General features: G+C 37.1%; 1 protein-coding gene across 1 annotated transcript; it reads left to right on the top strand.

Moving 5' to 3' along the window:
• The first annotated feature begins 3207 nt into the window (after positions 1-3207).
• Positions 3208-9560, top strand: LOC134609899 (embryonic protein UVS.2-like). Its single transcript, XM_063453203.1, has 13 exons — positions 3208-3288; positions 3412-3439; positions 3693-3749; positions 4303-4440; positions 4533-4650; positions 5496-5674; positions 6057-6138; positions 6636-6763; positions 7028-7143; positions 7399-7624; positions 8509-8627; positions 9030-9258; positions 9550-9560. Exons 1-13 carry the CDS (start codon positions 3208-3210, stop codon positions 9558-9560), a joined length of 1512 nt encoding a protein of 503 aa, XP_063309273.1.
• The last annotated feature ends 3044 nt before the right edge of the window (positions 9561-12604 follow it).

The raw sequence follows: 12604 nt of genomic DNA on the forward strand, positions 1-12604 counted from the left end.
GGCAGGCAACTGCTCTTCTATTACAGTGAAAAAAAAATTATTTATTTAAAATCTAAAGCTTAACCAATTGTTAAAACAGATATGAGTGGTGGCACTGACTGTGCAAATGGGCATGGCATCCAACCTGACACAGAAGCTGGCAGGCAGGCAACTGCTCTTCTATTACAGTGAATTTTTTTTATTTATTTTAAATCTAAAGCTTAACCAATTGTTAAAACAGATATGAGTGGTGGCACTGGGCAAGTGGGCACAGTATCCAATGTGAACCTCACACAGAAGCTGGCAGGCAGGCAACTGCTCTTCTATTACAGTGAAAAAAAAATATTTCTTTTAAATCTAAAGCTCAACCAATTGTTAAAACAGATATGAGTGGTGGCACTGGGCAAGTGGGCACAGTATCCAATGTGAACCTCACACAGAAGCTGGCAGGCAGGCAACTGCTCTTCTATTACAGTGAAAAAAAATATTTATTTTAAATGTAAAGCTTAACCTATTGTTAAAACAGATATGAGTGGTGGCACTGGGCAAGTAGGCACAGTATCCAATGTGATACACTGAATACCCTAGCCTAGCTATCAATTTCCCTATCTAATCAGCAGCAGCTAAACTTTCCCTCCTCTCACTAAGCATGCATCTTCCGAATGAATCGAAAATGGATGCTGGGAGGGAGGTTGGAGGGTGTGGAAGGGAGGGAGTGCTGCTGATTGGCTGGAATGTGTCTGCTGACCGAGAGGCACAGGGTCAAAGTTTGCCCAATGATGACGAATAGGGGGCGGATCGAACTGCGCATGTGTCCGCCCGCCGTGGCGAACGCGAACACGCTAATTTCGCCGGGAACTGTTCGCCGGCGGACAGTTCGGTACATCACTATATGCCAAGTTTAATGCATTTTCACACATTACAAAAACCAGAGGGGAGAAATTTGAAGTCCACCATCTTCTTTTGTGAACTAATTATGCCAAAATAACTTTTTATTCAGTTTATAAGTCCATATCTAATACGTTATGTTGGCATTGATAACTCTTTGAGGAAGTTGAAAAACTCCCATGGAAAACACAAAAATGGTAATTAATATGTAGATTAAGCCTTAATCTAGAAGCCAGCAAAAAAAAAGGAACCATTTTGTTTAAACGAACAAAGTTTACTTTTTAACTCAGATGGCCACTACAGAGTCCTGTGTCAGTGCTGCATGGTGTGCAGCACCTATGTTCAGTGTCTCCATGCTCTGCATGGAGGTGCAGAATGTTACCCATAGATAACATGCAATATCCTCCCAATGCTTTCCTATGGGAAAACATTGGCTTAGCTGAGATCATAAAGATTGATGACCCAGCCATGGAGGCGGGACCAGCTGTGGCGAAACCGGCACGGCGTGGGAAAAAAGGTGAGTAAAATCACCTTTCACATGTGTTTGGGGGCAAATACCTAAACAGACAGACACATACACACACACATACACACACACACTCTGACAGACACACTCAAATGTACTCTGACAGACACACTCAAATGTACTCTGACAGACACTCAAATGTACTCTGACAGACACTCAAATGTACTCTGACAGACACTCAAATGTACTCTGACAGACACACAAACACACACTGACTGACAGACACGCATATACACACTCACATATAGACATAGACATGTTAGTTTTTATTTAGGTCAACCCAGCCTCCCTACCTTGGCACCCTCTCTGTAGTGATGCCAGAGTAACGTCATATTCCGGCTCCCGGCATCACTAAACAGCGGGAGGGAGCAGCGAGGAGCTTCTTAATTATTACTGCCCCCTCGCCTGCTGCCTCAGTTGGCCGGCCGCTTCATTGTTCCCTTTAACTAACGGGCTGACAAATCCCAGGTGCCAGGGCAAAATTTCTAATCGCCATGGAAACCTGGCACCTGGGATTTGTCGAGCCTTGGATTAAGAAAATTCTGTGTGGAAATTAGGTTCATTAGCTCCAGACATCTACAGTCATTGGTACTTTTTACCTGCCAGCTGTTACTTGCTAAAGTACCTATCACTAAAGTACCTACTACGGTTAGCAATTAGTCGCTGTTCAGTGTCTGCCAATTTCACAAGTGGCAACAGGGATTTACTGACAGCCACTACTAAAATGCTACCACAAACTGCTGTCACTGGTGGTAAATGAGCAATGGCAGATTTTCAATTTTTCCTTTGATGAACATAGGGCTGGTCTGGAGTATCTAATGTTATTGCTACTTTGAAGGCTTTATTCCAGGCCGGCGATCAGAATCTGAAAGACAGGATTGACTGGTACACATATGGGGGACTCATTTTTAATTATATATTTTTTACTATCTTGGAATAAATGTTTTTTTTTTTTAACTCTCAGTTGTTTACAGCGATTTTTATTGCTTATAGCAACCAGTTCCATGTACTGGCTCTGCTACAATATAACATATATTGAATTTGCCTGTCAATAATCGATACACATATAACGATTTCATAAATTTTTGCTACTCCCTTTTATCCTTATAAAAGTAGAGTTTCTGGCAAGGGGTCAAATTTGCCCTGGGATCTTTCTTCCTTCCAGGGTTAAGGATTCTTATGCCATACAAATAATTTCTCATATTGAACACCTAAGATATTTATGTGTATTTTATAACCACTAAATTTTAGTGTGTATTTTTAAACTGTTTTATTACTACATCCACTTCCTCAGAAAGCTCCTGGATATTTGTTGCTACTTTTATAGTTTACATACTTGATATATACTGTCTCTATAGGTTTCTGGTGAATCCCTATTTTTCCAGTTTTAGAGCTTTCCCTCTTCTTTTCCTGCATATTCTATACGTAGATATCAGATTTTTATATTAAATAAAACAATTATCACTTTAAAACACATGGTGAGAATAATAATTAAGTGACCCTTCTACATGTCTTACTCTAATTGTAGATGTATAATGAGGTATTAATGTGAAAACTGACTTAATCTCATGCAATATTGGCTCCAAAGACACTCCCTGCGATACTCACATCAGCAATTTATTGTTTCTACCTGTGAAAGACAGGACAAGGCCCCAGGGTCTCTCATGCATTATGGCTTAGATCTTCCATTCTGTCTGCTGATTGGTTAATGTCCCCTCACTTGCTGAATATAAGGGGCATCTAAGGCTGCACTCACATAGAGCGAGAGAGTAGCAAGTTAGCATCATTCTGATAACAACACTTCACCAAGAAGCATGGATCTGACATTCATCATTGTTCTACTGGTCTTTGTGGTGGGGCCTGCACAAAGTATTCCAATACCAAAACCATTTCAGGTAACACTCTACATCTTAAATGCTGATTTTGTTACTGCTCTTCAATCCTTAAGTCCAGGTAATGAAAATGTCCATGTATGTCACATAAAACTTTTCAATAATCCAATACTATTTGTTTTTTAGGATTCCACACCTGAACTGGAAGAACAATGTAAGTGATTATCTACCTTTCAATTTTCAGTATGAGGCACAAAATACTTAGAATTACTGACTGGAAAGATTTACTAAGCAAACAGATTGGGTTGGAAGCCATCCTGGTGCTATGTATTCTTGATATTTGGAACAAACTGAAACATCTTAGATTCAAGAAAAATCTGAATATCTGTTAGAATAAATGTAATTTATAATTATCTGTTAGAATAAATGTATCTTTATTTACCATGTCACACTATTTTTACCCACAGATGAAAATAAAACAGAAACTCTGGATGTATTCACCCGGCTTATTAGTGGAAACAAAAGTAAATATATACATGTATTTTTCTATCAGTTGCATGATATATTGATGCTCACTGTCTGAGTAATCTCTCCTATCTATTTATCTATCTATCTTTCTCTATTTTTTAAGTTCTACAAAATGTGCAGGTATGTTCTCTCTGTCTGTCTTTCTTTCTCTCTGTTTAACTGTCTGCGTGTCTGTTTATCTAAATATCACAGTACGTAAGATAATTAAAGTCAAGCCAGACTCTTGTCTTTACGTGGTGGTAAGTTGTTAATGCATGTGGTTGTTTTTTCTTAAGAATTTATTTTGACAATGCTGATCCCACTATATACTCTTAGGGTATGTTGCAATTGAGATTTATTTTTACTAAGACCTCTTCCTAAAAGAGTTTATGAGTTTGATGTGCACAGCATTGCTTGAAACTTTATTTACCTATTTATACTAAACAGTCAATTAAATAAGTAATTAAATAAAACTGAGCTAATCTAGAAAAAAAATCTGTTTTGAAGGTTTTGCTGTAAAGTCACTGTAACTGAATGGGGGTCTTTTATCCTTTTCTCTTCTATTTGCAGACTTTAATATTCCGGTACACGATGGTGATATTATCATAAACAGAGCGGGTCGCAGTGCCATAAAAGATGCAGGATGTTTCTGGCCAAAGTCTGCAAACGGGACTGTCATTGTGCCTTACAGCCTTTCCCCTAAATACAGTGAGTTTTCTTGTTTTATTCAGTCATTATTTACACAAATTTAAGGATTTTATTTAATACATGAAGAATCTTATCTCCTTTTTTTCTTGTAGCTACTGATCAGGTGGATCTGTTTAAGAATGCAATGCAAGAGATTGAATCTGTAACCTGTGTGCGATTTGTTAATCATACAACCGAGGTGTCCTACCTGAATATTGTGGAAACAGGAGGGTAAGTACTGAAACCTTTCTTTTATATGTTGAGATACACCAGGAGTGTATAATTTAAAAGACCCAAGGTAATTTACAAAGGGTGCGTGCTTTAAAATGTTTTCACTTAGGTGACAGACAGACCTTTCCAGCTCATATGAAGGGCTGAATTGTAGCCTTTTCATATTAATACATAGGGAATCAGTAATTTGTTCTCATATTAATACTATTGTTACTATAGAGAAAAAGTAAAGAGAATGTGTCAGGTTGCTTGAAGTTAATGGGGGTAACCCCTAGATAAAGAATAACTAAAGAAAGAGAGTGCAAGCAAACCTTAAGGGCATAATAAATCTAAATAGTATCCCTGCAGGTTTCTTGTACTGTAACAGCAACCCAAAAATTATTAAAATATATCTTTTAATAGAAAAATATTTAAAAAGAAAGCAGGGTCGCTATATAAATATAAATAGTGGAAAAACAGAGGGGAAAAACCGGGAGATATTAGCTAAAACGGTGTCACCCCGATATATTTATCTTTATATAGCGACCCTGCTTTCTTTTTAAATATTTTTCTATTAAAAGTTATATTTTATTAATTTTTGGGTTGCTGTTACAGTACAAGAAACCTGCAGGGATACTTTTTAGATCTATTATGCCCTTAAGGTTTGCTTGCACTCTCTTTCTTTAGTTATTCAAATTAATACTATTTTAACTGGTGTATCCTATGATCTGTTGTTTAATGTAAACGTATTGATACACTATATATAAGAGTGAACCTCCAGTTATGACTACCATACATCTGTGATTGTTCAATATATTGTTCAAAATGTATTTAATTAATAATGATTCTTTTTTTTATGTCACCAGCTGTGCATCCAATGTTGGAAGAATTGGAGGCACCCAGAATATATATTTAAATTCCAAAAGTTGCATGTCCAGAGGGACCATTCAGCATGAGCTAGAACATAGTCTGGGATTTCAACATGAGCATTCCCGGAGCGACCGTGATAACTATGTTACCATTATGACCGAGTATATATCACCAGGTAACCAGTGCAGTGCTAATCCATGTCATAAATACATAATCTCTGTAAGAGTAAAATATTGTAACTCACTTATTAATTCTGAAATCATAAAAAGTAAAAACAAAGAGCCAATAAAGTATTTATTTTACACTTGTTTAACTAAATTAATATTATTTAATTTAACTGAATTAGTGTAATAAATAAAAAGTGAGGGACGTTTTACCATTATTTCAAGATTTATCCTGCAATTAAGTTCAGCTTAACTCCATTGCATGTTAATACTGAGGAGAAGTGAGGAACAAATTATATAGATCTTTGTATCCACACATCATCTAGGTACATTCTTAAACATCCTATTAGAAACATTGAGCAGTTATTGATTTAAGTCTGTTTTCTCTTTTAGAAAATCTTGGTGGCTTTGCAAAGATGGACACGAATAACCTGAATATGGAATATGACTACTACTCTGTGATGCATTATCCCACGTAAGTAGCATACTGCCTCTCTGAAGTACATTGCTAAATACAATACCAAATGTCCTGTATGTCCATGGGTAGAATGTACCAGTGATTTCCTATCTGTTCTACATAGATTTTCAATACTGAATGTAATTAAACAAAAACTCAAAGCATCATAACCACTATATTACACTGTAATGGTTATAATGCCGGGAGTGCCCTGGAGCCCCTTCCCTAATTTAAGTAGTTAAATAATTTGCTAACAGTTTGATATCTTTCTTGGGATACATCAGTTGTCTCTCCTCTATTGATATTGAGAGCTGGAAGCTCCTGCTAGACACTTCTGTAAGTTTTCCTGCGCTAAGTCCTGCAGTGCTGAGAGGCAGAGAGCAGACACCCCAGGTAAAACAGGTGCAAGCGTATTACTGTCTCCATAACAATTACAGTGTTCATGGAGTGTTCCTTTAATACATTTCACAAAAAGGTCCTGCTTATTGACAGTTGGTTGTCTTCCTTCTTTGTAGCTATGCATTCAGTAACACATCAGGAAAAAACACAATCATCCCTAAGCCTGATCCTTCTAAACCCATCGGACAGAGAGATGGACTTAGTACCCTGGATGTTTCTAAAATCAATGCCCTTTACAAGTGTGGTGAGTTGTCAATTATGTGATTCCTTTATCTGCTAACATTGGGTTATAGCTAGAACGGATCACTGTGCTACCTGCACATAGAAAGTGAGACAAATATGGATGAGGACAGAAAGATATTAAGGTATTGTTTGCATGAGTGAGATAGTTCTTGGAAATGGGAGATCCAACAGGAGAGGAACAGATATAATAATATGGTATAAAATAACTCTCTAATCAGATTTCTATGTTTCTTCCGTGATCTCACTTTTTCTGTTTTACTTGCAGATGTCTGCTCAATGCTGCTTAGTAATGTCACTGGTACAGTGACCTCAGCCAACTACCCAAATAGTTACCCCAATAACAGCAACTGTGTTTGGCTGATCAGAGTTCCATCTGGACAGGTAATAAACTGTTGCATTACCATGTACCTTGCAGTAAAGTTCAAGGGGGGTAACCGCTTATTCAGCCTTTACGGATAAAGTCCTTAAGGTATATTTCATTCCATTGTAATATGTTTTTGGTTCCCCCTTAATGGTATACAGCCACACTGCCTTGTTTGCTTTTATTTTTGATTACATTCTAGGATCAGTGAACTCATTTTACCTCACAATATTGTAAAAATGTTATTATTCATTTTTCTTTATTATTATTTGCAGGTTGTTCTTAAATTTGATTTTCTTGATGTTGAATCCTCTATTGGCTGCTCTGCAGACTATATTAGAATTTATGATGGACCCAGTAAGACGTCTCCTGTGCTATTAGACAAGACATGTGGTATGCCACTGATCCTTCCAATGACATCATTATCTAACCAGGTGCTCATTGAGTTTGTCTCTAACCAGAATGGAAGTGGAAGAGGTTTCAATATCACCTATAAGTCAGGTAATTCTAACATTGCTTTGTTTCCTGGTCTTATTGTATTTCTGATTTTATAGCACATCTTACAAGACCTTATCCATCAGACACATTACACTAAAGGTGAAAAAGCATTTTCCTTAGCTACGAGTCACAGTGAACTAAGTTTTATTGCTGTATAATTCTAAGTATATAATTAAATTGTGTTATATATAGGAAATCTGTTAATTATAAGTTTCATTTTCTATGTTACATTTGGTTCTAAATATCTTGAAGAATATATAGACTAGAAAATGTCATTTTTAACTCTACATGAAGGTTTTCTTGAGGGCTGACAAAACAGCACTTTCTCTACATCCAGCTTATTGTAAATGAAGTGACAACAATATAAGTAGAACTACATTAGAAAAGCTCTTATTCTGTGTAGAACTGTGACCGTTGCAAAAGGTAAATCTCAAATGGATAGAAAAAGAGCAAAACCAGGGAGTGAAGTCTTATAAAAGATGGGCGCAATGCCCTTAAAAAAGTGCAAAAATATGCAAAGCTAGCAGCAGGAGGTACTTCTATTGCTATATCTAAATATATCATGCAAGTTTTATCCTAGATATTATTCTTGTTAAAGATCTAACTTTTTAGGGGAAATTAATGAATGCTCTATATTATTGCATGCACACTATAGATCAAAAATAAATCACATGTAGTTCATTCCCTTTAGCATTATTAATATGCCAGCTGTCCCTCTGAATAGTTTTCTACTAAAAGAAAATGTATTTTAAAGGTTATTACTTTTAACTTTGTATATTTAAGTTTAATTGACGTTAGTAATTTTCTTCTTTTCTAAAATCAGTAAAAATATTTAAAACATATAGAAATTATACTCTACTTTACTAAAATCAATCCTTCCCTTACAGTACAATGTGGAGGTGAGTTTTATGCTCCTGCAAAGAACTTCACTTCTCCTGGATACCCGACCGGCTACTCTCCAAATTTGAACTGTACATGGATAATTTCCGCTCCTCCTCAGTACAAGGTATGATGTTTTTCATGGAAGAAAAAAGCAATTGCTCTATAGGAAAATACTGTGGACTCTCCAGAACAATCTCTGCTGCTGCAACAAATGTTGTAAAATGAAATCCAACATGTGGTCTCATATAAAAACACTCAAACTCTGCCAATATGGCTACAATTTAGTAATTTACTATCATCATATATAACAAATGTTCTGTATAGTGAAATTATTAATTTGGCTTTTTGAAATCTCCTACATTTGCTCTTGTTTGATAAAGTTTGATTGTCAGGATTCAAAAGGCAGATGGAAAAGTACAATTTGAGGAATTAACTTAATTAGCTGGCATTATAAGGCATCTATCTATCTTTGGGTTTTGTGACATGCAGGGTACTAAAACATATTATTTGTTCTTGATTCTTATAGATCTCTTTGACTATAAACGACTTTGAGCTTGAGCCTATGTTCTATTGGATGTGCAGAAGTGACTCTCTGTCAATTTATAATGGACCAGATGCTGCCTCTCCACTGATAGGACAATTTTGTGGTATTGAATATCCCCGTTCTATTACTTCAAGTGGAAATTCAATGGTTCTACAATTTCTTACTGATTTCTCCATCCAATATGAAGGATTCAAAGCTTCATACAAATTTGGTGAGCATTGCCATGTCCCTCACATAACTGACTTACACCCATTTACCAAGTCATTAAATTTAATGTATTGGCCACAGTGATTGTATGGCTCTCGTGTCCATTGCGATCGTCCACTCATATTAGGACAAGCTTCCCCATATAAAATTGTATTTAGTTCTTTAAAAAAAGAGTACTTTGCGATTATAGTAATATGATCCTTTACACTACAGTGTGAAATTAACAAAATGAACAAAAGCTGTATTCGATATGACCTATTTTGTCCCTTACATATTTTTGTGTTTTCCATTGCAGTGCCAAAGTAAGAGTAAGGATTCGGAACAGAAGACATTGTTTGTTACGGATAAAATGAAGCAGAAAGTGCCTTATATATCCTTTGCATTATGAATTGTTTTTATATTTTGATGAAGTGAATGATATTTATTTTTGTCTGTTTTCTGTAACATTGATCAAATGTTCTTTTCACTTTCATATATTTTCATATTAAAACAAAAAAAAGTAAACATTTTGTAAATCGAAAAAATAAACTTGTTGATATTTAATAAACTTTGGATCTTTATTTCCTGCAATAAGGGTAGTTTCTAGACACAAAACGCACACAAAATGAACATGAATTTCAATTAAAATAATTGTAATGTGAATATAAGGAACTATGAGAATACTGCAGGTCGTATTCTGTAATTTCTTTATCATATGCTTTCCAGAATCACAAAGAGTATATACAGTAACTCATACAAGAGAGAACTCAATATTTCTGAGTAATTCTCCTGCCTGAGGTTATGGAGTTTTAAATGTACATGAGCACAGGACTCAATTAACAGGTTTGACAGGTGAGTTTACATACTATTGTTATAAAGTGAAACTTTAAACTTCATTTAAGCATTAATTAGTTGTTAGCATAGCATAGAGGAAAGGTCTGGCTTGTTTAAAAAAAAAATAATGAATGAAATATCCATTTGTAACAATAAGTAAATGCCCCTACAATTAATACACTGGGACTATACACTATTGGCTTTGTCTGTGTATACAATTGTCTAATTTAGGACATAATCTAATCACATTCCTGCAGACGAAATACAGATTTTCATATGAACCTGACAATGAACACTGTAGAACTAATTACATATTATATCTATGGCATTTCACCAGTCTTATTTAATTATCGGTATATCATATGTTTCCCTGTTCTTACAAGCAGTATGCTACTCCGTAAATGTAGCAATTCCTGTGGTTGATATGCTAATATCAAGTGCAGAATTAAATATCGTCTACCGGTTGTTTTGCAACTTGTGTTTCAGATTGTTTGCAACTGAAACTAACATCTTTCAAGACAGCGAGAATTTATACTTTTATCAATAGAGACATAAGTAAAATAGTTTCATGCTTCTCAAAGTACATTTCAATCTTATCACGAATGTATCCATTTTAGGTTAGACTTGGGCAACTTATATGATAAATCATTCTTGCATAGTAATGAATATTGAAACATTAGTTTTGCCTATGGAATTCATCTTTATCACACTGATAATTGAAAACCAGGTGGATTACAATTGTTGCTAGAAGGAAAAAGCATTCTTGACACTAAAGCAGCAATTTAATGAATCTTCACTTTTACATTAATAAATAACCAGCTATCAGAAACATCTGCTGATTTTGATAAAATAATTAAACATGTGCATTTGTTTTCGTACGAATACGATTTAGTCAGAAAATTAGTTTTTTTTCATTTTCATTTACTAAAACGTAAATGAAAGCCCTACAAACGAAATATAAATGAAACGAAAAGGGCCTTTTCATTTTGTTTTGTTCATTTAACAGACTCCGTGATTCTGGGGAATTAACCCCCACGGCATGGAGAAATAACAGTGCGCAAGCACTCCCAAAAGAAAACAAAGAGGGAGCCGGCAGCGCTACCAGCTCCCTCCTTGTAATAAATAACTACTCCTACCTCCTCCCCACATTAAAACCTACGTGGGGTCACCATATTAATAAAAGGGAGATTAAATCCTCCTGCATGCCCCTACTCATGGCATGCCGCGAGTAGGGGCATGTCTCCTAAACAAACTTAAAAGTACAAGTGACTGGGCAGTTATTGGCACAGATCCCCCCATTCTCCCATGGTGGTGAACACAAATAACTAAAATGGTGGGGACATAGTGCCCCCCGCACCCCCACCATGACCTGCAGGTGGGGGCTATTAATATAACACGGAGGCCTAATGTCCCCCCTGGTCCCCACCCATGAGCGGCAAATTCAAATTGAAAGCAACCAATCACAGTGTTATGAACTTTCCAAAGAACTTTCCCAGGCTGTGTAACATGACACAGAGCACTCTGATTGGTTGGATTTCAAGCCAACCAATCAGAGTGCTGTGACAGGTAAATGTAGAGACTTACCCATCAGTCTCTTAATTTACCTGTCAGAGCACCACTCATGGTCCCCCCATTTTTTATTTAATTTGGGTCCCCACCAATGGCTCATGGGTGGGGATCTGGGGGGACATTAGGTTTCCCCTTTAATTAATTAGTGTCCCCACCTGCTGCTCATGGATGGGGACCAGGGGGGATAATTAAGTCCCCCCATTATTTATTAAGGGTCCCCACCCGCTCATGGGTGGACACCAGACCCCCTTTAATTAATTAGGGTCCCAATCCACTGCTCATGAGTGGGGACCTGGAGGGGACATTAGTTCCCCCCATTATTTAGGGTTACCCACCTGCTGCTCATGGGTGGGGACCAGGGGGGACATTAGGTCCACCCCCATTATTTATTTATTTTGGGTCCCCACCCGCCCCTCATGGGTGGAGATCAGGGGGAATATTAGGTCCCCCATTTAATTAATTAGGGTTCCCACCCGCCGCTCATGGGTGGTGACCTGGAGGAGGCATTAGGTCCTCCCCATTATTTATTTAGGGTCCCCATCTTTGGATCATGGTTGGGGAATGGAGGGGACATTAGGTCCTCCCCTTTAATTAATTAGGGTACCCATCTGCTGCTCATGGGTGGAGTCCTGGGGGGGACATTTGGTCTCCCCATTATTTATTAAGGTCCCCACCCGCTGCCATGGGTAGGGTCTAGAGGGGACATTAGGTCCCCCCTTTAATTAGAGTCCCCACCCATGAGCGGCAGGTGGGGCCCCTAATTAATTAATTAAATAAAAACATTACGTCCCCCCATTTATATGAATAGCCACCACCCGCTGGTCACAGGCTGTCCCAATAGGACCAATTAGGGTCTTACAGTCAAAATAAATTTAAGGGGCCATAGTCACAGGGTAGAAGGCTGGCAAGTAGTCCTCTCCAAAGCCCAGTGGCAAAGTGGCTTTTGTCACAGTAAGTATTGCGCTCAC

Source organism: Pelobates fuscus, chromosome 1 (genome assembly GCF_036172605.1).
Source record: "Pelobates fuscus isolate aPelFus1 chromosome 1, aPelFus1.pri, whole genome shotgun sequence".
Lineage (NCBI taxonomy): Eukaryota > Metazoa > Chordata > Amphibia > Anura > Pelobatidae > Pelobates > Pelobates fuscus.